At 45.0% G+C, this 27,298-nt stretch overlaps 1 protein-coding gene across 7 annotated transcripts in view; it reads left to right on the top strand.

Annotated features, from left to right (window-relative positions):
- The window catches only part of GABRB2 (gamma-aminobutyric acid type A receptor subunit beta2), a 395,901-nt gene that overhangs the window by 250,037 nt on the left and 118,566 nt on the right, over positions 1–27,298 (top strand). For all 7 annotated transcript variants that reach the window (XM_014580642.3, XM_014580644.3, XM_025178486.2 and 4 more), the window contains one exon: positions 21,160–21,242. In XM_014580642.3, coding sequence (XP_014436128.1) covers positions 21,160–21,242 — 83 coding nt within the window. The remainder of the gene's footprint in view (positions 1–21,159; positions 21,243–27,298) is intronic.

Genomic DNA, 27,298 nt, shown 5'->3' on the forward strand with positions numbered 1-27,298 from the left:
GCACGCCCCTCCCAGTAATACAAGGAAAGGTCAGAATAGCTACAGACCAAATCCAATGTTAGAGATGTTGTAGTGGTAGATTTAATTACTATTTAGAGAGATTTTGAATTGTATGTTTAGGACAATGGTCATTACTACCTCTCTAATGCCATATCTACACTAGGAAAGTATTTCAAAATTACTAAATTTGACTTAACTCCTGATTTAACAAATTCAAACTAGCATCTCCACACTACGGGGAAGCAGAACACTGCCCACACCACACTCTACAACAGAGAATGGAAACCCTTGGACCTATTTGGCAGAAAGGTTTATTCATCTGCAACTCTCCAGCTGAGAATTGCCAATTACACTGCACTCCTAGCCAAGTACATGTACAATTTATTTTCACAAATGTCTGCATTCATTGAACAGCTGCCAAATACAAAAAGGGAACAGTACAAGTCCAACATAATCAAAGGCTCTCTCATCATGCAGACCGCTTTAAAAGCAGCGTTAGACTCAGCTGACATTGCTGCATGATCCTTCTCCATGGTGGTAGTCATGTGCTGCACCTCTTGGCTGCACATGTCAGGCTTTCCCAGAGAGGTTCTAGCCACAATAGAGAACCTTCCATTCAAGGGTATAAAACTGTTCTCTGAATCCACTGGCTTGGCTCTCCACATATTAAAGGATTCAAATACTACCATGAAGACTTTAAGTATACGTATGTCCCATTATTGGATTTTAATGTAGGCAGGCAGATCATTGTTGCACCCATAGTTGTGTGCTTGCCCCAAATTCTGCACGAAGTGGGCCAAGCGAAGTATCTAATGAAAGGTTGTGCTTAGCTGATTCTGTCTATGCTACTCACATACTTGTACAATTTCTGTGTGTAAAGTTATGAATAAGGGCTCTGTACTTGTATTTTAAATGTTCTCTTTCTTGGAGACAGAAATAGGCCTCGACCACTTATTGTGAGGAATGGTTATTCAGTGAATGGCTATGCTAATTAGCAGTGCTACATGGACAAAGGCCCTCAAGGTTGCCAATAAACACCTGAAGAATGCAGCTGGAAACCTGCAGAACAGCAAGTACGTTATGGCTGCTTGCATGAAAGACAGGGACACGTCACTTGATCATGTGATTAGCTCCAGTTTGGGAGGTACTTTCACCAAGGAGAACAATAGATTTCCCTCCACATAGGCAAGGTTATTAAAGGATCCTGAGAGTTCCTCAATCTTGTCTTCACTCCTGCCCTCTACTCCAGAAGTACCACTGGTAAGGACAGAGAGCCCAGAAGGATCTGTTGACTCTTCCTAGCATAAGGTGTACACTCAAGAGTTTTAAGCCAGCAGTGTGTTACATCTCTGCTAAGAGCCTGCATCAAGAATTTGGTGATTGATGTATGCAATGTATTTTCTTTAAAATCTTACTCTCAACCTTTTCTTTCTGGGTACGTCTACACTGCATCCCTAGTTCGAACTAGGGATGCAAATGGAGACAACCGAAGTAGTTAATGAAGCGGAGATTTAAATATCCCGCGCTCCATTAACATGATCTCGCCGGCGCGCTAGTTCGAATCACAGCTGATTCGAACCAGGAAGTGCGCGCCGGGACGCGTTAGTTCAGACTAAAGCCTTAGTCCGAACTAATGTTACTCCTCAAAAAATGAGGAGTAACATTAGTTCGGACTAAGGGCTTCTCTGTGTGATTTGTTTGGCATCTTATAGAGGAGAACCCCAGTGTTGGGCTGTAAGTAGCTCTGGTTCTGAGCAATTTTCCATGATTTGACCCTCTCAGCAGTGTCTCAGACCAAACTAATATATTACTAACACCTTATACACAACCCTCCAGGTACTACAACAACATACAGAAGCAGCAATAGGGTAAACACAGAAAACAGATCCACCAGACAGGCCTTATGAAATGTTGGTCCCCAGAATTTCTAATGCAGGATCCCATCAGGTCTACCCCATTGGGGTACCATCCATCATCCTTTTACACAGCATGGCGCAACATCACTATGGACAGTGGGTGCTAGAGATTGTTCTGGTTGGCTATTCTCTCCCTTTTTCTTCTACCCTTCCTAATCGCCACCTCCCACTGGTCCCTCTTCAAGGACCCATCTCACAAAGCTGCCTTTACACAAAAGCTCAACCACCTCTTGCCATTAGGACCAATAGAACACATGCTTCCTCACCACAGAGACCACTAGACTTCACATAAATCTGTTAGAATTATGGCCAGTACCCAACTCCTTCCCTCATTTGAGGGAAGTCTGTCCAAATCTTTATGAACGATCTTACTACAATATACTTCATCAGCTGCTAGGAATGAATCCTCTTTGCAGGGAAGTGGCGGTACTTTGAGAATGGTGTATTCCCCACAGCATAGAGCTGCTAGCTACATATTTACCAGGAACAGGCAATGTCACATCTAAGCAGATGTTTCTCTCAAACCAACGAATGAGAGATCAATCCCAGCATGCTACAACCATTATTCAAATGCTGGAGATATTATCCAGTGATTGATTTATTTGCTACCAGCAGCAACACCAACTGTCCCATTTACTGCTCTTAAGCAGGGCTCAGACTTCATTCACGAGGGAATGTGTTCACCATCTAATGGAATGCACGTCTTCTCTATTCCTTTCTATCCTTGCTTCTTCTCCATTGTGTCCTAGGCAAGATCAAATAGGACAAGGCTATGGTCATTCTGATCGCACCAAATTGGCCTAAGCAGACCTTGTTCCCATACCTCCTGCAAATAACCATGCTCCCTCTCTGGCTCCCTCACAAGCACTGTGGCATTTCCCCATTGTTCCTCACCTTCTTATACCAGACCAGGGATGACTCTGTCACTCCAGCATACAGGTCTTGCAGCTCAGAGCTTGGCTTCTCACTGGCTAACATCCTTGGAATTGTCCTGTTCAGCGTTGCTACAACAGATCTTCATTAACTGCCATACACCATCTACAACAGCGGTAGGCAAAAGCCTCTCAGCAGGCCGGATCCAGCTCACTTAGGGCTTTGATCCAGCCTGAGAGGCAGTTCCAGGTCTTGCCCCTCATGCATTGCCTGAGAGCCAGGGTATGTCTACACTAGAAAGTTAATTTGAACTAACAGCCGTTAGTTCAAATTAACTTTCATAGGCGCTACACATACAAACCGCTAGTTAGAATTTAAATCAAACTAGCGGAGCGCTTAATTTGAACTAGGTAAACCTCATTCTGCGAGGAGTAACGCTTAGTTCAAATTAAGTAGATCGAATTAAGGGCTGTGTAGCCACTTAATTCAAACTAGTTGGAGGCTAGCCCTTCCCAGGTTGCCCTGGTGGCCACACTGGGCCAAACCAGGGAAACTCTTCTGCCCTCCTCCCGGCCCCAGAGCCCTTAAAGGGGCACGGTCTGGCTACGGTGCCTGTGCCAGGTGCAAGCCTGCCAGCACCCAGCCAGCAGACCCTGCACCTGGCACGGCACGAGCCAGCCACCCGCTACCACCCAGCCCTCCGCCTCTTTCCAGGACCAGGCTGGCAGCTCCCAGGAGCCTGCCCGGGGCTGCAAGAGGTGGGCGGCTGCCTGGTCTAGTGCGGAGATTGTGGACCTCATCAAGGTTTGGGGGGAGGCCTCCAACGTCCACGATCTCCGCACTAGGCACAGAAATGCAGCCGTCTAGGGCAGGATAGCTGCCAGCCTGGCCACCAAAGGCCACATGCGAACCCAGGAGCAGGTTTGCATGAAAATCAAGTTGGTCCAGTGAGATCCCCGACCCTAAGCCCTGAGCTTAGAACATAAGAACATAAGAATGGCTGTAGTGGGTCAGACCAAAGGTCTATCTAGCCCAGTAGCCTGTCTGCCGACAGCGGCCAACATCAGCTACCCCGGAGGGGGTGGACCGAAGACAATGACCAAGCGATTTGTCTTGTGCCATCCATCTCCAGCCTTCCACAAACAGAGGCCAGGGACACCATTTCTACCCCCTGGCTAATAGCACTCCATGGACCCAACCTCCATTAATTTATTTAACTTCTCTTTAAACTCTGTTATAGGTCTAGCATTCACAGCCTCCTGTGGCAAGGAGTTCCACAGGTTGACTATGCGCTGTGTGAAGAAGAACTTTCACTTATTAGTTTTAAACCTGCTGCCCATTAATTTCATTTGGTGTCCTCTAGTCCTTATATTATGGGAACTAATGAAGAACTTTTCTTTATTCACCCTCTCCACACCACTCATTATTTTATAGACTTCTATCATATCCCCCCTCAGTCTCCTCTTTTCTAATCTGAAAAGTCCCAGTCTCTTTAGTCTCTCTTCATATGGCACCTGTTCCAAACCCCTAATCATTTTAGTTGCCCTTTTCTGAACCCTTTCCAAGGCCAAAATATCTTTTTTGAGGTGAGGAGACCACATCTGCACACTGTACTGAAGATATGGCATACCATAGTTTTATACTTTCCCTCCTCCTTCTTCCCCTGGCTTCCCCCTTCCAGCTCCCTCCTCCCAGGTTTCCCCCTCCCCTCTCCCACGCTTTCTCTTCCCCTCTCCCACCTCCTTTTCCCAGTCTCCCCAGAGGTTAATCCCTCCCCCCCCCCCCGAGTTTTGTTAAATAAAGAGAGTTTCTATTTCTGAACACACGTGTCCTGACAGTCCCCCGATTGCCCCCCCCCCCCCCCCCCGGATGGCAGCCTGCAGCAAGTGCAGCCAGGCTGATGGCCGAGTGCTGTGATGTGCCGAGTGCAGGCACTCAGGGCTCTCCAAGTCAGGACTGCTTTGCTGTCCCTCATCGAGTTAGATAAGCAAGCGGGGAACCCTGAGAACTGTCTGTTCGGGGTGGGGGTCAGGTCCCTTTAAGCACAGCCCTCGGCTAGCCTGAGGCAGCAGCTCCACACTCTAAGTCCTACCTGATGCCCTGCTGGCACTGGTTCTGGCCAGCCTTAACTTCAGTTCAGGGTCCACTCAGCGTGGACATGCTAGTTCGAATTAGCAAAACGCTAATTCGAATTAGTTTTTAGGTCTAGATGCACTAGTTCAAATTAGCTTATTTTGAATTAACTAATTCGAATTAAGTTAGTTCGAATTAGTGCTGTAGTGTAGACATACCCTCAGAGAGACATGGGCCCTTTTAACTGCTTATATTGAAAGGGCTTGCATCTTCCCATTCCTTGCCTAACAGCCCTGGAGAAGGTGCGAGCCCTTTTAATAGAAGCAGTTGAAAGGATGTGTATGTCTCTGGCTCCCTAGCAACACGCTAGCAGCACCAGAGCTATGAGCTCTTTTAACTGCTTCTATTTAAAGGAATTGTGCCTTCCTCATGCCTGCTCGGGCAATGTATTGCCTGGCAGTCAAGGGGAACATGAGAACCCTTTAAATAGACACAGCTAAAAGAGCTCGCAGCTCCCAGCATCTATAGCACATTGCTAGGGAGCTGGAGATGTGCACGCCCTTTCAACTGCTTCATTTACAGAGCTTGCACCTGCTGGGTAGCTGCATTACCTGACAGTCACCCAGCAGGTGCAAGCCCTTTAAACATCTTTGTTAATAACTTGGGTGAGGCAATGGATTGCACCTTCAGTGAGTTTGCAGATGATACTAAGATAGGGGGAGAGGTAGATAAGCTGGAGGGTAGGAATAGGGTCTATAGTGACTTTGACAAATTGGAGGATTGGGCCAAAAGAAAGCTGATGAGGTTCAACAAGGACAAGTGCAGAGTCTTGCATTTGAGATGGAAGAATCCCAAGCACTGCTACAGGCTGGGGACTGTATGGTTAAGCAATAGTTCGGCAGAAGAGGACCTGGGGATTACAGTGGATGAGAAGCTGGATATGAGTCAACAGTGTTCCCTTGTAGCCAAGGAGGTTAATGTCATATTAGGGTGTATTAGGAGGAGCATTTCCAGAAGATGTAGAGAAGTGATTATTCCCCTTTATTCAGCACTGGTGAGACCACATCTGGAGTATTGCGTCCAATTTTGGGCTGCCCACTACAGGAAGGATGTGGATGCATTGGAGAGGGTCCAGCAGAGGGCATTCAAAATGATTAGGCACCTGGAGTACATGACCTGAGGGGAGAGGCTGAGGGATTTCAGCTCGTTTTGTCTGCAGAGGAGAAGAGTGAGGTGGTATTTGATAACTGCCTTAAACTATCTGAAGGGGGGTTCCAAAGTGGATGGAGAGAGTCTGTTCTCAGTAGTGACAGATGGCAGAACAAGGAGGAACGGTCTCAAATTGTGGTGGGGGAGTTTCTAGGTTGGCTATTAGGAGAAATTATTTCACTATAAGTGTCGTGAAGCACTGGAATGGGTTACCTGGAGAGGTGGTAGAATCTCCGTCCCTAGAGGATTTTAAATCTTGGCTTGACAGAGCCCTGGCTAGTATGATTCATTTAGCGTTGGTCCTGGTTTAGGCAGGGTGTTGTACTCAGTGACCTCCTGAGGTCTTTTCTAGCCCTATGACTATGGTGTCATGACTGCCAAGTGTCACCAACAACAGCACCATTTCCTGGTGGCAGTCACTTCAACCAGACAAACTGGGGAGTTGGGAGCCCTTATGGTAGAACCCCCTTATACAATATTTCACAAGGACAAAACCACATCAAAAGTCCCCCCCACCGCAAGTATCTTCCTTTTCCCATTGCAATGAACCCATATGCTTACTTGTCTTCTTTCCAATACTTCACCCCAATACCAGAGAAAGTTCCTCGATCACACTCTGGCTTCATGTACACTGCAGGTTTTATGCACAAGAATGTCCATTCTTGTGCAAAAATTTGTTGAGCGCTACACTGCATGCGCATTCTTACGCAAGTAAATTTACAATAAAGTGTTGAAACAGAGGGCTTCTTGCGCCCGAGTTATTCCTCTCCTCACGAGGAATAAGTCCTCTTGAGCATGAGCTCTTGCCTAACAAGGCAGTGTGGACAGGCAACAGGGGATTCTTGCGCAAGAAACCCCTATGGCTAAAATGACTATCAGAGCTTTCTTGTGCAAGAGAGTGTCCACACTGCCATGGATGCTCTTGCGCAAAAACACATGGCAGTGTGAATGCATGCTTGCTCAAAACATTTCTTGCGCAAAAAGCCTGCAGTGTAGACATAGCTGTTATGTATAAAGTGCTATTGCTTTCTACATTAGTAGAACTAAAGCAATCCGTGAATCTCCTAGACTGTTTGTCTCAGGGTCAGTCCACTTCCATACAGAGACTATAGAATGGATATTGGAATGCATATAACTTACTTATCATATAGCAAATCAAGAATCTTCAGCCGTGGTTCATGTGCATCCCACCAGAGCAATGGCCACCTCCACGCCCTTTCTATTCAACATAGGTCTTGCAGACATTGGTAAAGCAGCCATCTGGACTTCAGAACATACTTTCAGTCGACATTGGAAAAGATATCAGTCACTGATGCACAATTTGGGCAGACGGGCCTATCTGCTATCCAGCATTAGACTCCAAAGCCTCCCTCCAAGTGAATACTTCTCTATAGTCACCTAAAGTGGAGCACCCACAGGGACACTTTCTCAAAGAAGAAGAAGAGAAAGTTACTCATCTGTGTAGTAACTGAGGTTCTTCAAAATGGTTGTCCCTGTGGGTGCTCCACAACCCACCCTTCCACCTCTTTGCTTCAGAGCATACCAGCCTTCTGTGGCAGAGGTCAGTTGGCTGCACATGCAGGTTAACAGTGTCATCCAGCGTGAGCCAGACATGTGCAGTCTACTGATGACACTGCTATCACAATTCTCCAACGTGGAGTGCACAGATTCCTAAAGTGGAGCACCCACAGGGGCAACCATCTCAAAGAACCTCAGTTACACAGGTGAATAACTTTCTCTTCTATTTTGCAGGGCCAAAAAGAGCAGAACTGTCTTTTCAGCAGAGAGAAACCGAGCTTCTCAATTTCAAGGAAAGCTGATAGACAGATGCTGTAGGGCAGTGTTTCTCAAAGCGGTCCAAGGACCCACTCTGAGAAAGCTGCTACACAGCTGCTCTGGTTTGTTTTCTTACCGGCTCCGCAGCCATAGAGCCACACAGATCCCACTGGTGTTGGTTCACCATTCACAGCAGAGGGGAGCCATGGAAAGCAGTGACCTGGATCATGCTGTTTCCCACAGTTCTGCTTGGCTGCAAACAGCGAACTGCAGCCAATGGGAGCCGCGAGGCTCTGTGGCTGTAGAGCGGGTAAGTAAACAAACCAGAGTGGCCTGATAGCAGCTTTCTCAGAGCGGGTCCATGGTGGACCACTTTGAGAAACACTGTCTTAAATCTATGTCTTTGCTCCCCTGCATTTTGTGCTATAGCCTATGAATAGAAGTTTGCACCAGTGCTGATCTGTAACTCCCCTTTGTGTGAACTAAAAGATCATTAATTTGCATTACATTGCCCTGTTTGAAGAGGACTGTGTCAATGCAAATTAGGATCCAGTTACTTCACTGCTGCAGCAGCCACATGCGGAATCTATAGCACAGTGCTTTGATGTACATTGCTTTTAGAATCTTAGAAGATTAGGGTTGGAAAAGACATCAGGAGGTCAACTTGTCCACACCCTTCTAAAAGCAGGACCAACCCCAACTAAATAATTCTAGCAGGGCTTTGTCAAGACTGACCTTAAAAATCTCTAAGGAAGGAGATTCCATCACCTCCCTAGGCACCCATTCAAATGCTTTACTACCCTCCCAGTGTAATAGGGTTTTTTTTTGTAATACCCATGTCACATTACTGGCAGTGCTTGTAGCAAGCAGTTTGCTGTAACTGAGAGAGGTGACGATGCCTGGCTTGGAGAAGGCATTCAGGGGAAAGCTCTGCCTGTAAAAGGCAGCAGCTTCTTGTGTGAGGCACTTGTTGCAGTGCCTGACAGACAGAACTTGTCTGTTAGCAGTGACTCCACTGACTTGGGTTTAGGGAAACCCAGTGTGGATGGTGTTGGAGAAGTCTCGGAGGGACTGAGGGTTGTTCCAGATGAGGCAGGAACAGCCAGAGAATTGGAGCAGGCTGATGACCCAGTGACTGTGTGTGACCAGCCTGCTGGGAAGTCAGTGGCTACGTCTACACTGACCCCTTTCCCGGAAGGGGCATGTTGATTTCAGCGATCGTAATAGGGAAATGCGCGGGGGATTTAAATATCCCCCGCGGCATTTAAATAAAAATGTCCGCCGCTTTTTTCCGGCTTTTAGAAAAGCCGGAAAAGAGCGTCTACACTGGCCCCGATCCTCCGGAAAAAGCGCCCTTTTCCGGAGGATCTTATTCCTACTTCAAAGTAGGGCGCTTTTTCCGGAGGATCGGGGCCAGTGTAGACGCTCTTTTCCGGCTTTTCTAAAAGCCGGAAAAAAGCGGCGGACATTTTTATTTAAATGCCGCGGGGGATATTTAAATCCCCCGCGCATTTCCCTATTACGATCGCTGAAATCAACATGCCCCTTCCGGGAAAGGGGCCAGTGTAGACGTAGCCAGTGTGTATGGAACAGGATGATTCCCAGGTGAATGAGGAGAGTGGGAAGTTAGTGTCTCTGATTCAGGAGAAGGACTGTGTAGCTAAGTATGCAGAGCAGAATGGCTGTGTGGTCACTCTCCCTAGGATGCAGGAGATGGCGATTAAGCTCCCATCTCTGGACACGGTGGACACTCATAATCAATCAGGGAAGTGGATAGCTGGTTCTATGTGGAAACAGAGGTTGGAGGTGGACAGAGGAGAGACTTGGGAGTCTACAGCTCACTGCTGTTACCCCACTGAGTGGGGGAAGGGGGAGAATTCCAGGGCCATTGTGAGCCAGGGAGTCACGCCCAGCCAGCCCTTTGTCTTGTTCAGGCCAGAGGTTTCAGGCCTGGAGCCCACAGGACAGGGAGGAGGGGCAGGACCTGCTTTGGCCAAGAAGATTTGCAGTTTGAACCTGAAGGGCCAAAACTGCAATGGTGTGGGGCCAGAGAAGGGGCCTGATGGAGAATTTCAATATACACCTGAGATAGGATTGTTCTTGTTACTGATGTTAATTCTTGTAACCAATGTATTATTGTGGCAGAGAATTGTAAAGGTATACAATGTGCATGATCTCATGGAAACACTTCGTTATTTGTCAGAAAATGTGCCCGGTGACAGACTGTACATAAAAGGACATTGTGATGTTGATATTTCATGGTTAACACTTGTAACTGGTCTTGGAACTTCTTACAGGACAAAAAAGGTTCCCGCCAGAAGATCCTGTGTGAGAAGGGAAACTGAGGCACGCCACCATTTTGGTTGGGGAGGCCTGTGATGCCCTCAGTGATGTTACTGGCATCACTTCCTGCATCAGTTTTGTGTTGGGGGTGTCACATTACTGAATTGGAGGGAAGCAGCCAGATCGCTGCTGCACCCCTAGGTGGGGGTGTTGGCCCCAGAAATTGGTATAAAAGGAAGCCATGTGGGGTATTGAATGGGAGCTTATCGTTTGTTGATCTTATGTACGCTATTTATGTGAGTGTATAATGTCTATGTGTGTAGGTAGGAATCTGTAATCTGTGTGGAAGCTGAATATTTCTCTGAATGTGGTTAAGCATTGCTATGGACAGGCTGAGTAGCGAAGCCCTGTGGAACAATGGCACTTGATGGCCCAAGGACACACCTAAAGCAGGAGGGCGGAGACCCAAGAGCTGCTAGCAGAGAGAGGCTGAGGACCAGGTGACTGGCTGAGACCAGAAGAGGCCAGGAAGGGGGTATAAAGAGGCCATGTGGTCGATGCCATTTTGTTCTCAGCTCAGCACTTCATCCCGGAGGCAGCATTGCAGGGATCGAAGAGCCCGGAAGACCTGTGAACCCATCCTGATCTTAGGATGTGCAATAAGAACTTTTAAACCAGCAGCTGCAACACCTCTGCTAGAGCCTGCATCGAGAACTGGGAGATTCGGTGCATGTAACGTACTGTACTTTAATAACCTTACTCTCATGCTTTTCTTTATTGTAATAATAAACCTTTAGATATAGATTCTAAAGGATTGGCCCAGCGTGATTTGTGGGTAAGGTCCAGAGGGTAAATTGACCAGGGATCTGTGGCTGGTTTCTTGGAACTGGACAGAACTTGTTCAGGGTAGGTGGGATTGGGTGCTAGGACCCCCCCACCTGTGTATGAGGCCCGGGGCCATCTGGGGCACGGATATTGCTGGGGTGTCGGAGGGGTTTTGCTCGTGAGGCTTCAGGCAGGCAGCTGAAGCGCGCTCTGTGAGACGGGTTTGTGGCCTATTTGGAGAGATCACCAGTCAGGGGGGCTGTAAGGAGCCCCGGATTTGAGCAATTCGCCCTGAGCGGACGCCCTCAGCTGTGCCCAGACACGGCCCGGTCAGTCACAACCCAATTTAGATGTCCCTCACTGTCATGTGCTACCACTGAAAAGAGCATCTCGCCATCCTTTTTGGAACCTTTCACCTTTCTTTCAGGAAGTTGAAAGCTGCTACAGAATCCCCCCTAATTTTTCTCTTCTGTGGACTAAATAAGTCCAAATCCCTCAGCCTTTCTTTGTAAGTTATCCGTCATAGCCTCCTAATAATTTTAATTACTCTCTGCTGGATTCTCTCCATCCTTTCTGTAGTGGGGAGCTCAAAACTGGACTCAGTACTCCAGATGTGGTCTCACCAATGCTGAATATAAAGGAATAATCATTTCCCTCAATTTGCTGGCGTTGGTCCTACTAATGCAGCCTAATATACCATTAGCCTTCTTGGTTACCAGGTCACACTGTTGACTTATATCCAGCTTCTCATCCACTGTAATGTCTAGGTCTTTCTCTGCTGAATTGCTGCTTAACCAGTTTATCCCCAATGTATAACAGTGCTTGGGATTCTTCCATCCCAAGTGCAGGACTCTTCACTTGTCCTTCTTAAACCTCATCCGATTTCTTTTGGCCCAATCCTCCAAATTGTCTAGGTCACTCTATACTCTGTTCCAGTGGTCTCCAACCTTTTTACATCCAAGATCACTTTTTAAATGTCAGGACAAGCTAAGATCTACCCCATCTCTTCTCCGAGACCCCACCCCTTCCTTAAGGCCCTGCCCTCTCTGTTCCCCTTGCTATCCCTGGCGCTTATACACTCTCAGGGTACAGCTACACTGCTGCTTTTTTTTATCCTTCTGTCGGAAGAGGTTTTTTCGAACTTTGGCCTGTCTAGACTGAGCCAAATGTCGGAAAAAACCCTTCTTTTGCAAGCCCCCTTTTTCCTTGTGGAACGAGGAATACAGAGGCTGCCAAAAGAGCATGTTTGCCAGAAAAACTCTTGGCCTGTGTCTAGACTGCACCCCTTTTGCGGAAAAGGGATGCAGATTAGACACAGCGCAATTGCAAATGAAGCGGGGATTTAAATCTTCCCCGTTTCATTTGCATAAACATGGCTGCCGCTTTTTTCTGGCTCGGGGCTTTGCTGGCAAAAAGCGCCAGTCTAGATGGGGATCTTTCTGAAAATAAAGCCTTTTCTGAAAGATCCCTTATTCCTCTTAAAATTAGGAATAAGGGATCTTTCGGAAAAGGCTTTATTTTCTGAAAGATCCCCGTCTAGCCTGGCGCTTTTTGCCAGCAAAGCCCTGAGCCAGAAAAAAGCGGCAGCCATGTTTATGCAAATGAAGCAGGGAAGATTTAAATCCCCACTTCATTTGCAATTGCGCTGTGTCTCATCTGCATCCCTTTTCCGCAAAAGGGGTGCAGTCTAGACACAGCCTTGTAGTTTAGCCATATCCTCGCTTGGTTGAGACAGGAGGTGTGGGTTCTGGGGTGGGAATGAGGGATTTTGTTGTGGGAAGGGGTGAGAGGTGCAAGCTCTGGGTGGGAATTTGGATGCAGGAGGATGTGGAGAAGGGGATATTGTCTCGGGGAGGGGTCTCCAGGCTGGGGAGGGTTGGGGTAAGGTGGAGGGTTGGGGTGCTGAGCAAGCCACAGGGTTGTGGAAGTGAGGGTGCAGGGGTTTGGATTGGAGTATGTGAGGGGCTCAGGGCAGGGAGGTCGGGACAGATTTATGGTGTGTGGATGGTGCAGGAGTGTTGTGGCAGGAGACGGAGGATGTGGGGGTGTAGGAGTTTGGGGATGTGAGAGGCTCAGGACAGGGGGGGTTTGTGTATGATAGGCTCAGATTTGGGGTCTGGTATGTGTGCAAGAGTGTTATGATACCCACCGATCGACCAGTCAATTCTAATTGATGGATTGGTGACCACGGCTCTTTCCCTACTCTCCAGTGTATCTACTTCAGCCACCGCCCCCCTTAGTATTATCTGCAAATTCACTGAAGGTGCCAACCAACCCATCATCCAGATAATTAGTGAAGATGTTGAACAAAATCAGTTCCAGGACCAAGTCCTGGGGCCCTCCATTTGATATTGCTGCCAATTAGAGATCAAGGCAATGATCACAACTCATTGACCCTGATAATCTTAACCAGCTTTCTATCCACCTTTATATAGTCCATTCATCTAGGCTATAATTTGTAACTTGCTGGCAAGAATACTATGGGAGATTAATACCAAGTGAGGAAATTAATACTAAGTGAGGTTGACCGGTCTGTAGTTTCACAAATAATCCTCCTTCCCCTGTTTGAAGATGGGCACATTTGCTTTTTTTCAATCATCCAGGACTTCCCTTGATTGATGAGAGTTTTCTAAGATAATGGCCAGTGACTGTCAACTCTCTCAGCACCCTTGGATGCATTAGATTCAGCCCCATGGATTTACACATGTCCAGTTTTTCTAAATGGACCTTAAACTGTTCTTTCACTACTGAAAGTGGGTCACCTCCTCCCCATACTGTGCTGCCTAGTGCAGCAATCTGAGAGCTGACGTTGTAAAAACTGAGGCAAAAAAGCATTGGCTATTTCAGCTTTTCCCAGATCAACAGTCACTAGGTTGCCTTCCCCATTCAGTAGGGGTCCTATACCTTCCCTTCTTCTTGTTGCAAACATACTTGTAGACACCCTTTTTGTTATCCTTCCCATCCCTGGCGAGCTGCAACTCCAGTTGCGCTTTGATTACACTCCTGCATGCTTGAGCAATATATTTATTCTTCACCTTAGTAATGTCAAAGTTTCCACTTCCTGTAAACTTCCTTTTTGTGTTTAAGCTTGCTGAAGATTTCTCTATTAAGTCAAGATGGTCAAACCATTGGAATGTTTTTTTTTCTGTGCCCTCAATAAGGCTACTTTAATATATGTCCAGTTACCCTGGACTGCTTTCCCTCTCATTTTAACCTCCCAGGAGATCCTGCCCATCAGTTCCCTGAGGGAATCAAAATCTGCTTTTCTGAAGTCCAGGGTCTGTATTCTGCTGCTCTCCTTTCTTCCTTTGGTCAGGATTCTAAACTCAGCCATCTCATGGTCACTGCAGCCCAGGTTGCCACCTACTTTTACTTCCCCTACCAATTCTTCACTGTTTGTGAGTATCAGGAAAAGAGGAGCATGACCTCAGTTGGTTCCTCCAGCACTTGCACCAGGAAGTTGTCCTCAGCACTCTCCAAAAACTTCCATCTGTGCACAATTGTATTGCACTTCCAGCAGATGTTAGGGTGATTGATGTACTAATGGGAGGGAGAGGGATAGCTCGGTGGTTTGAGCATTGGTTAGCTAAACCCTAGGTTGTGGGATCAAGCTTTGTGGGGGGGCATTTAAGGAGCTGGGACAAATCTGTGAGGAATGGTGCTTAGTTCTGCTGTGAGGGCAGGGGATTAGAGAAGGAGAAAGAAATATTTGACCAATCTTTAAATCAAAATATGCAGGCTAACCAAAGATTGCAAAGCCAATAATATTCTAACAATCTTGAGCATATCTCTTTTAAAGCTGATATTTCTGTGTAAGTGAGAGATAAATCATAATGCAGTTTTGTCTCCAGATTTCCACATATTTGTAATTGGTTCTGCTGCCTACTGCTGCCAACATTTCCAACTGTCATGGAGCAGGTCCATTTCCAAGGAGCTGATGTGAACACTGAGTACAGTACATGGCTTAGATACTAATTCAGATAGGAGAAGAGCCAATGACTCTTACTCATGATGTGCAGAGGAGACTGATAATGATCGTGATAAAGGGACATGGTCAGTTGCAGAACATAATTTACATCAAAGGCTTTGTAAATTGATAGTGGAGATGCTAATTAAGAGCCATATTATGCTAGAGTCTTCACTAGGAGTTGTGTGCATGCTTCTGAGGGAAGAATTTGGCCCTCTTGCTTTCCTCTGATACAGATTTTTGTTCTTGATTTGAATGGGAGCTGGATCAGCCTTCAAGCAAGCATGATTGCTATGAATGACTTTGACAGTTCTCCAGAAAAGGAACTCAACAGTTTTGGCCAGAGGAACTATATAAAATGTCACTGCCTTACTCAGCTGATTAATTCCCTGTGTGTTTTCAGAATTATATCTGCTTATTTAGAGGAAAATTATTTTGGCCCCTATTTCATATTTTGATTAATCATGCAGAGGCAGTACAGCTACGGAGAAGGGAGTTGGCCTAATTCATACATTAACAGTATTGTTCAACTAGCTTTCAATAAGTACCTTTATTACTGGTGACTACAGAACTATTAAGATCTGTTTATGTTTCTGATACCAGGTAGAGTTTGCAGTGCTGACAAAACTAAATAGTTGTGCTTTATTTAAAAGATAGTGAGAACGAGTAAGTAATTCTTCCGTAACAGTATACATTAGATATTATTATTGTCTGTATTACTACTAGTTTGTAATATAGGTTAAAATCTAAGAGCCAAACTATGGCCTTTAATATCCCCTTGAGTAGGGGACTGTGTAAGTTTGCAGCACTCCATAGGCAGCTTGCACAGGGATTGTTCTTCTGACTAACACAGTTGCTCCCAAAGCAGCTGCTAGATGAGGGACTGCACAGCCTATACATCCTTGTGAAAGGTCCTTGCATAGGTGGTGCAAAGGAAAGGAGGACTGTATACATGCATAATTGCCCTTCTGAGACTATCCTGACTATCTAATGTGTTTAGTCTGTATGCATTGCAGTATATAATACATTCCATAAAAATAGTAGTATTTTGACCCTAAGATGCCTCTTTTGAAATATACAGTTTTCTTTTGCGTCTTTGTTTCATTATATGTTTTATTTACTCAGTTTAGCTTAAACAAAAACAAAAAAGCAGAAGAAAGTGTTGCCTTGTGATACCCTGCAGTGGTTTTACATCAGAAACATTCACCATAAAATAGATTGCTGAAGACTGATTTTCATTTTTAGCAGACTCATAAAATGGAACATCAAAGGGGCTTCTATTTCATTAAAAGTAGATGAAAAATCAGAATAGCAGACAGCTTCTGTGTTATTTCCTTTCATACAGTATATCTCTAAGAGCAGAGTGCCTCTCATGACTGCAGAAAGTTGTGGATATTCTAAAGTTCCTTTCCAATGGGCTTTTCTCAAGGCTCTGGTCTTCAAAGTATTTTTGATATTTTAATTCTGTCAGTTGTGAAAGATAACTTAGAAACAAAGAATCTATTCACTGCACTTATGCAAGATGAATATCATTTTGGGGGAAAATGTTGTGTCCCCATTTCTAGTCAATATAAAATTATGAGAAAGAGTAGGGGGAGAGGAAAGGACAGATACATTTTTCTGTTGATTTTCACTGTGGATAGAATGAACAAACATGCTGTATTGAAATGATCCTAAACTGTTCCTTAGGTTTGATTAAAGCCATATCCTATTAACCACCAATTACTCTTAATTATTCCCATTTCTGAGGAGGCAAGAGTCCATCTTTAGGCTCATACACCAATATATGTTTGTGATAATTACAAAGTCATTATATACATTGAATTGAAACATTGTTAAAGTTGAAAAGTCAAACATTCAAAATTGAGAAATACCAGAATTAAAGTTGTTGAGTTGATTGGCACACAGGAGTTGTGAAAGGATGAGGCATCCTCAGAGCTGACACAATCTTCAGGAAATCTAGCTGCCACAGTTAGCTGAATGTGTGAACTGATTTTTATTAGCAATTTGTCCAATGTTGGATGCATCCCCAATGCAGGAACAAACCCCCTGCAAAATTTCAAATCCCTCCTGAAGATGCTAAAGCTGCTCAACCAAACAATTGTAGGGTTGGTTTTATTTTGTTTTTAACCTGTGCAAACAACATTTCTGTCCTTAGTTTTGTTCTCAGAAACAGCTGAAACTTGGATAACTTAGAAACAAAGCAAAGTTTTTTGCCGAAACTTTCCCCAAAATAATCAGCCTGCATGACAAAGTTATAAGACAGAGGAAGCAGTCTTATATTGGAAATTGGTGGACAATATTATTAAATATAGGTGGTGCTATCTGTTTAGCTTTTAATAATTCTCAATATCTTCTTCCCCTTCTACTTCCAGGAGGAAATCAATAGCTGTCTTCTATCTCTGTTCTGCTTTCTCTCTTCTGACACTCTTCTCTCCAGGTGTCAGTGGCATGGCTAATTCATCTAATGATTCTATATATTTTTGTTAGTCTCTAAGATGCCATAGGCGTACTCATTATCAGGAAACATATGTTAAAGTGGTCAAGTAGCACTGAGCTTGAAGTCTGTCTCTCCTGAAGATAAAAGACCTGCCTTCCTCACTTTCCGTGTTCACGGTTTTGAAGGAGACAGATGGATAGGATTTAGTGAATGTTTGTAGTAGTAGTGTATAGAAAAAGGGAAAGTGTCAAGGTTGGAGTTATTAGTAGGAGAGGCAAAGGTAGGCAGCATCAAGGGTCTGGTGCAAGCAACTGGAATTTCAAGTGAGGATGTCTCTACAGTGAATAGGGGACTATGATGGCAGTACTACATACGGTCCCCTCTGGATAGTCAGGCCCAGTACCAAATTATGCAGGCGTTCTAGGTCATGGAGAATATTTCACCTAAACTAAGGATATTAGGGACTAGTCAACTATCTGATAAACAAATGCTTATCAGATAATCGAGTCGGCTACTCAATCCCTCTCCTGCTGCCTCTATTAGATAGAGGCAGAAAAGGGGGGAGGGGGAAGAGAGGTTACTTCAAAGTGGCAGTGCCACACGAAGCCTGTGCCTGGGTTCTGGGCAGCACTGCCCCTTTGAAATGCTGCCACAGTGTTTCAAAGCAGCAGCGTTGCATGGAGCTGACCCTGGGCTCCATGCAGTACTGCCCCTTTGAAGCGGCACTGTGGTGTTTTAAAGGGTCAGCGCTGCACAGAGCCTGGAATCAGCTGTGCATCGCTACCCCCTTTGAAATGCAGCTGTGGTGTTTCAAAGTGGCAGTGCCACATGGAGTCAGAGTCAGCTGAGGAGTATCCAGGTGATCCCGAACTCCATGTGGCACTGGCGCTTTGAAATGCTAAGCAGAGCCAGGGATCATCTGACCTCGGGCTCCACGTGGCATTTCAAAGCAGCAGTGCAGCATGGAGCACGAGGGTTAGTGGGGAGACTCTGACCCCAGGCTCCATGCAGGAGCTTCCACTTTGAAATGCACAAGAGACCCCGCTGGGGACTCTTCTACATTTCAAAGCTGGCTCACCTCGTGCAGCCTGGAGCCAGCTTTAAGTCCCCTGGGGACTCTCGTGCATTTCAAAAGGTAAGCACCCTCGTGGAGCTTGGAACTGGCTAAGTAGCAGTTCTGCAGAAAAGGACCTGGTGATTACAGTGGATGAGAAGCTGGATATGAGTCAACAGTGTGCCCGTGTAGCTAAGAAAGCAAATGGAATATTAGGTTGCATTAGGAGGAGCATTGCCAGCAGATCTAGAGAAGTGCTTATTTCCCTTTTATTTGGTTCTGGTGAGGCCACATCTGGAGTATTGCGCCCAGTTCTGGGCCCCCCACTATAGAAAGGATGTGGATGCATTGGAGAGGGTCCAGCGGAGGGCAACCAAAATGATTAGGGGGCTGGAGCACATGACCTATGAGGACAGGCTAAGGGATTTGGGTTTGTTTAGTCTGCAGAAGAAAAGAGTGAGGGGGATTTGATAGCAGCCTTCAACTTCCTCAAGGGAAGTTCCAAAGAGGATGGAGAGAGGCTGGTCTCAGGCAAAACAAGGAGCAATGGTCTCAAGTTATAGTGGGGGAGGTCTAGGTTGGATATTAGGAAAAATTATTTCACTAGGAGGGTGTTGAAGTATTGGAATGGGTTATCTAGGGAGGTGGTGGAATCTCCATTCCTAGAGGTGTTTAAGTCTCAGCTTGACAAAGCCCTGTCTGGGTTGATTTAGTTGGGATTGGTCCTGCTTTGGGCAGGAGGCTGGACTTGATGACCTACTGAGGTCTCTTCCAGTCCTATGATTGTATGACTTCCTGCTGGCCCTGGGCTGCAAGCGGAGTTCTGCATTCCTCCTTTGAAATGTACAAAGAGCTGGGGCTCTTGTATATTTCAAAGGAGTAATGCGGAAGTACCTATCAAATTCCACTGACTACTCAACTCATAAATTACTCGTTAGTTAACATCCTTAATGTGAACTAGGCCTTATAGAATGATGCACATTGTGGAAAGAACTTGAAGAGACAACAGATGTAAAAAGGACGCCTAGAGAAATACAAAACGTATTTATCCCAATACGTTCATAGCTATATGTGATGAGAAGTTGGTGTTTGCTGTTGGGCTGAGCATACCACAATGGCTACATACAACTATTGACCTCAGAGCTTTATGTCGAGTCGTCACCTGGCAGTTCATGCTTGAAGGGCTCATTCACCTGTAAAGTAGGTGTCAATTTCTGAGTTTGTTCAGTTGAGGTTTCCTTATGCTCCTTTTATCATCTGTGTCATCTCCACCAATGACTACTTTCCGCTTCCCAAAGAATTAAGGAAATAGTCAGGTTTTACCTTGCTCATCATAAGGCACTCAGGAAATATGCATTAGTGCTTTTAAAAAGTTACCTTAGCACTATGTCTCAGGCAACTCTATTTCTGAAGCTGTGGTATCAAAAAGGGTGCTGATGAGGTGGGTATACTCCCCCCAACAGCCACATTTGCCCCCTAAGAGGATTACTAAAGCATATTGAGAGACCATTGAGTCTCTCCAGGAACTGCTGCTATTCTTGTATCTAAATAAGCTGTTGGGACTGGGGTAGGCCATGATGTCTAGAGATGGAAAAATGGATCCCAGCAATGGAGGAGTTTCCTAGCTCTTGAAGAGTCCAACTGGAGGAGGTTTAGGCCTCAGGCCATTTCCTGTTCCTTCTCCCAGTGGATAGTAGAGCACATATCGAGGGTTAGAAGTTAAAAGGAGGCTAAAACATATCCATTTCATATATATGCTGGCAGATTGCAAAATGTACTATTTTTCAAGCACAGTAGAGTGCACAACATTATGTGTTTTTGGGGTAGGGGAGAAAGATCAAAAATTGTTTTTCCTACACAACAGAAAGTTTTGAAAGGATAACTAATAAAATATTGCTGATGTGCTCTGCGTTGATTTACATTCAGCTAAGGGCTATTTCTCCCTGAAATCTAGCAGGGTTATTTCTCCCTGAAACATTTTTCATGGTACAGATGTTTCAAACATCTAAAAGGCCCAAAAGACTTCTGCAATGTCAAGGCATAAATATGCTCTAAATAGTTCATAAACAGAATCCCGAAAATACTTCTTGCATTGCTGATGATGAGGATGCACCACAAACATAAGTCTTCATTTGCACAGTGAAAGATAGAATGGAAAATTGAATTATACATGTGATTGTGCAAAATAAATATTATTTAATGTTCTTAACCTTGGTTAAAATGGCAGAAAAAACTTGGCATCTCAAGTAACAGCCTATCAAGGAGCTCAGGGGTGAATTTGAGCTGCTAACCTGAGTTAAAAGTAGTCACCATGTCTGCACTACTATTTTAACCTGAGTTAAGACTATACCTATTTATTGGAGTATAAACATACACTAGTGTTTCTTTGCCTCAGTTTTACATCTGTAAATTGGAAATAATAATATTGTCCTGTTTTACTAGGGTGTTGTCAGTATAACTCAATTGAAGATTATGAGGCTCTAAGATAATATAGGAGACATATAAATGTAATCAGCTGCTCCTTAGTCTACCAGATTGGCATGGTATCAGTTTGATTCCATAAACTATATTAATGATTCCATACACTTACGAATAATCAGCACATTGCGATATCTTAGTAATAAGCAAAGAAGCAAAAGTGTTTATCATGCAGAATCCATTCCCTGTTGTTTCAACTCCATTTAATCAAACAGATATGATTCAGACATAATAAAAGTGGCCTTCATATATGCTTCTCTTCTAGAATTACAACAACAGCTGCTTGTATGATGGACCTACGAAGATATCCACTGGATGAACAAAACTGCACACTGGAGATTGAGAGCTGTAAGTACTTTTGTAAATCCTGCTTACCATATGATCAAACAGTTTCAGCTGTTTGTCTGTTTATTTATTTATTTATTTTATATGTTACTAACCCAGTTGCCTTTTTTTCTGATGGTATTTAGACCCTTGTAAACATTTGCAACAAATTTAGCTTTCCAGATGGATTAGTAATTTATGGCACAAGGATTAGAGGAATTTATTTTGTGTTTTTATGGATAATTTTCATCTTTAAAAGTTTCATTCAAATGGTATGTTGTAGTTTATGTGAAGAACAAGATGATTATTACCATTTCTTGATCCTTCTCTGCTGCCAAACTGTATTGCTGGTAATTTTTCTTTTTTTAAAAAAAAGTGTTTATATTTTTCTTTGCAGTTGATGCTTTTTATCCCCCACGGAATAAATTAGACTTTTGGTGTATATGTAATATAGTCCATTATACGTGTTGATTAAATAACTAGACTCTCTTTCAAAGGTCAGGTCTCCCATACAGCTAAGATATGTCTTGTGAAATAAAATTTTAAATCTGTTTACATTGAAAGCTCTTTACAGAATTTTAATATATCTGAAAACAAAACTGTGTATGTCCATATGATAAATGCAATATTGTAGGCAATGTTATTTGACCTGGTATTTAAGATTGTGTCAGCTGTTTTTCAGTAGATCTGTAGAACACTCGACTGTAAAACATCATAAAGCTGCCATGTGACATACTTCACTTTCTCTGAGTGGAATTTATTGAGTGATTTGAAAGCAAACAAAATTAATTTGAAAGTTTTAATGAATTCTGCAGATTTCATATGTTAAACATTTATACGTTTTATCCCTTTAAAACAGCTTTGATTAAATAGATATATATGATATATGTGCACATTAGTGCTTGCAAAGCAGTAATTACTTAGAATTCAATTCTCTAAAGATTTGCATGTGTATTTAAATCATACTCTTTCCTATATTTAGGAAAGCATGTCAGAACATTATGCATGTGTTCAAGTCACATTCACTTGCATTTTATTTAAACATGTGCTTCAGTGCATTCCTGAATAGGGATGCTTTATTGAATTAGACCCAAAAGGACTCTTTATGGAATTAGACCCTGTGAGTATTCCAAATGAAATTATTCACAGTGCATAAAGCTAAGCCTGATTTATGTTTTACATTTTTTTTAAAAGTTCTTCTTCTATACTAAAATATTTAAGTAGCAAATATTGTGACTGACTTTTATTTTGGAACTATGTACAGGCAGTACCCGAGTTATGTACAAGATAGGGACTGTAGGTTTGTTCTTAAGTTGAATCTGTATGGTACGTCTACACTACAGTGCTAATTCAAACTAACGCGTCTAGAACTAAAAACTAGTTCGAATTAGCATTAGAGCGTGGAGATGCTGTCTCAGGCTAGCCGAGGGCTGTGCTTAAAGGGTCCCGACCCCCACCCCGGACAGACAGTTCTCAGGGGTGCCCCGCTTGCAAAGCAGTCCTGGCTTGGAGTGCCCGGAGTACCCACACTGGGCACATCACACCACTCGGCCATCAGCCCGGCTGCACTTGCCACAGGCTTCCATCTGGGGAGAGGGGACAATTGGGGGGCTGCAGGAGAGCTTCCACACCCAGAAGCCCACAGAGCCAGCCCAGTCCTCCCCATCGGGGGCTTGTACCCCATTCCTCCCTCACCTCCTTCCACTTACCCTTCCCTAGCCCCTCTTCTTGATGTACAAAATAAAGGACAATTGTGTTCAAAAATGGAATCTGTCTTTATTGAACAAAACTGGGGGAGACTGGGAAAAAGAGGTGGGAGAGGGGAGGGCAACTAAAATGATCAGGGGTTGGAAACAGGTCCCATATGAAGAGAGGCTAAAGAGACTGGGACTTTTCAGTTTAGAAAAGAGGAGATGGAGGGGGGACAGGATAGAGGTCTCTAAAAGCAGGAGTTGGGTGGAGAGGGTGCATACAGAAAAGTTCTTCATTAGTTCCCATAAAGAAGGACTAGAGGACACCAAAAGGAAGGAATGGGTAGCAGGCTTCAAACTAGTAACAGAAAGTTGTTGTTCACAAAGCAAAGAGTCAGCCTGTGGAACTCCTTGCTGCAGGAGGCTGTGAAGGCTAGAAATGGAACAGAGTTTAAAGGGAAGTGAGATCAAGTCATGGAGGTTGGGTCCATGGAGTGCTATTAGCCAGGGGGTAGGAGTGGTGTCCCTGCCCAAGGTTTGTGGAAGGCTGGAGAGGGATGGCACGAGACAAATGGCTTGGTCACTGTCTTCGGTCCATACCCTCAAGGGTCCCTAGTGTTAGCCACTGTCGGCAGACAGGCTACTGGGCTAGATGGACCTTTGGTCTGACCCAGTATGGCCATTGTAAGCTCAGGGCTCAGGATCGGGGGTCTCAGTGGACCCCCTTGATTTTCATGCACACCTGCTCCTGGGTGGCCAAGCTGGCAGCTCTCCTGCGCTAGCTGGCCACTTTCCTGTGCCTATTGTGGAGATCGTGGACGAGGTCCACGATATCTGCACTAGCCCAGGCGGGTGCCCGCCTCTTGCGGTCCCGGGCAAGCTCCCAGGAGCCACCAGCGTGGTCCCGGGAAGAGGAGGAGGGCTGGGGGGCATCGGGTGGGTGGCTCGAGCCGTGCCAGGTGCAGGGTCTGCTGTCTGGGTGCTGGCAGGCTTGCACCTGGCCCGGGCACCGTAGCCAGCCCATGCCCCTTTAAGAGGTCCGGGGCCGGGAGGGGGGCAGACAAGTTTCCCTGGTGTTGGCCAGAGTGGTCACCAGGGAAAGCTGGGGAGGGCTAGCCTCCTACTAGTTTGAATTAAGGGGCTACACACCCCTTAATTCAAACTAGTAAATTCAAACTAGGCTTAATCCTCGTAAAATGAAGATTACCTAGTTCGAACTAAGCGCTCCATTAGTTCGAATTAAATTCGAACTAACGGAGCGCTAGTGTAGCACCTATGAAAGTTAGTTCAAACTAACGTCCGTTAGTTCGAACTAACTTTGTAGTGTAGACATACCCTATGTAAGTCGGAACTGGCATCCAGATTCAGCCGCTGCTGAAACTGATCTGTTTGAACAGCGGCTGAATCTGGACACCAGTTCCGACTTACATACATATTCAACTTAAGAACCCCAGGCATCCCCAACTCAGCTGCTGCTTAAACTGATCAGCAGCTGATTCCAGGAAGCCCGGCCAGAGCAACTCTGCCTCGGGCTTCCTGTAGTCAGCCGCTGGTCAGTTTCAGCAGCGGCTGACTTGGGGACGCCTGGGGCAGAGCAGCTCGGGTGCTGCTGGGTTGGTCCAGTAGCGCCAAGGAGCGGCCACGCTACTGGACCAACCCAGCAGCACCCGAGCTGCTCTGCCCCAGGCGTCCTGATTCAGCCACTGCTGAAACTGATCAGCAGCGGCTGAATCAGGATGCCTGGGGCAGAGCAGCTGGGGTGCTGCCGGGTTGGTCTAGTAGCGCCAAGGAGCGGCCATGCTACTGGACCAACCCAGCAGCACCCGAGCTGCTCTGCCCCAGGCGTCCTGATTCAGCCACTGCTGAAACTGATCAGCAGCGGCTGAATCAGGACGCCTGGGGCAGAGCAGCTGGGGTGCTGCTGGGTTGGTTCAGTAGAGCCAAGGAGCGGTGCTGCGGGACCAACTGGCAGCGCCCCACCTGCTCTACCACAGGCCCCAGGCTTTGCTCCACGTCTCCCTGATCTGCTGGGGGGGCACTAGCTGCGTCCCCCCCCCCCCAGCAGAACAGGGAGATGCGGAGCAAAGCGGCGGAGGACCCGGGCCGGACCGTGGCGCTTCCAGATCAGCGCTGCGGTCTGGCCCGGGTCCTCCGCCGCTTTGCTCAGCATCTCCCTGGTCTGCAGACCAGGGAGACGCTGAGCAAAGTGGCGGAGGACCCGGGGCCGGACCCGCGGCGCTTCCAGCTGATCTGGAAGCACCGCGGGTCCGGCCCCGGGTCCTCCGCCACTTTGCTCAGTGTCTCCCTGGTCTGCTGGCTCCCCCAGCAGACCAGGGAGAAGGGGAGCAGCTTTTCTCGCCCCGGAGGAGGCGGGCGGCGGGACCAGGCGTCCCACCGCCCCAGTCCTCTGGGGCGAGAAAATCCCCATTCGTAACTGCGGATCCGACGTAAGTCGGATCCACGTAACTCGGGGACTGTCTGTATCTATGATAAAATCCTCCTCTTGAAATCATTAACAGGACTCTGATTTCAGTGGGCCAGGATTTCAACATTAATTTGCAGTGTTTAAGCATTTCTGAACAATCTATGCTAAGACATTATTAAATAGTAGAGAAAAACACTGAATCAATTTTTCGACTGGCGTAATGGCAATGAGTCTGTAGATTTATTCCTATGGAAAATAATATCTTTCCCTCCCACCACCCTCAAAAAGTGCTGCCTACGTCAGAAAATGTTCTAGCATAATCCATTAGAAATTTTGCCAGCGCTAACCTTTCATATGTTATAAACATTTTTCATTTAATTTAGTGTTTCATTTCATTTAGTTTGCACTACCTGCCTGTGTGTAAGATGATCTGTAGCTATGCTGTGGTTATGATCAAGACTCATATATAAAATAAACTTGATTCAAGTGTGAGAAAAGGACAAATCTGACAAAGAAAAAATATATTTAAAAATAAATGTATGAATAGAAAGTAAAAATCAAACATAGGAAGAATTTAAAAAATGCATTTGTCTGGGTGTTCTTGATTGAGTGGCAATAAAATGTAGTTTAAATATACAAATGAAGATCATGTGCTCAAGAGTTACAATCTCAGCTTTAACAAAAAACAGGACTATGTAGCACTTTAAAGACTAACAAGATGGTTTATTAGGAGATGAGCTTTCATGGGTCAGAAATCTGAAATTTGATTTGCCCTTTTCATATGTGTTCATTTTTTTTAATTGTATCCTTTGGTATATATGGTTGTGACTATTTTCTTCCACTATTTGATCTGAGGAAGTGGGTCTGGCCCACGAAAGCTCATCACCTAATAAACCATCTTGTTAGTCTTTAAAGTGCTACATAGTCCTGTTTTTTGTTCCAATCTCAGCTTTGCCATTCTTACAGAGATGAACCTTCAGCAAGTCTCACATCCTGTCTGCAGTTCAGGGGCCCAAATATAAAATTGAGATGATAAAGTATACTGTATTTAACCAGCTTTTCAAGACATTATGATGTTGAGGACCATCGGTCAAACAGACGTTAATTCTTCTATGGTGTTTTGAAGCCCTAGCTCAGTGCTCCATATTGACATTATGAATAGGTCTGTATGTCCAGGTAGCAATGCAAATCTGTCTAAACATTACAACTTCCCGAGTAAAGTTTTCCAGATTGAAATCTGAAGCTGATCTTTATATATATTTGATTTAATTTCCTATACACATGGATTAAGAAATTATTGTAATGGAGAGTTTACTGTCTGGTAAAACATGAGCCAGGGCATACTACATCATCAATCCAGAGAAGCTGAACACTGCATTTTTACAGTAAAAGTTCAAAACCTAGAATTAATGTGCTGAGTTACTGACATACTGTAAACAGAAAAAATAATTAATTAAAATAATGCCATACCTTTTTACTGAAATATGAGATACTTATTCCTTCCTTACAGATCTGTGGGTATACATTATATTTTTTGCCTGTTCAGCTCATCTATAAAGAACAGAACTGTCTTGAAAAATCTGCTTTCTGTTTCTATTATGCTTTCGTACTATTACTATTAGGTAGTTCTTTCCTGGGTGTATAGAATTCCTTGTCCTGTAGCTTTTTTTCATCTCTTTTTCCTCTTCTCTCTCTGCTGGCAGCCAATGAATAGGTAATTGCTGAGTAGTAAGAATGAGACATTAGAGGAAAGTCAGCTGGTCATCACCTTCCCAGTGGGTTTATGACAACAGGGATAGTTTCCCTTTCAAGGAAGTGCTGATATCAGCAGGTATATCACTCTTCTTTTCTGCCTTCTCCCTCTGCCACTGTCATATGGATAGCTCAGGTCCTTGTGGCATCCTGGATTAGTTGATCCTCCCCCTTTCTTTCCATTTATTTGGGTATTGTAGTTCTAGTGTTTG

This window comes from Pelodiscus sinensis, chromosome 17 (genome assembly GCF_049634645.1).
Source record: "Pelodiscus sinensis isolate JC-2024 chromosome 17, ASM4963464v1, whole genome shotgun sequence".
NCBI lineage: Eukaryota > Metazoa > Chordata > Testudines > Trionychidae > Pelodiscus > Pelodiscus sinensis.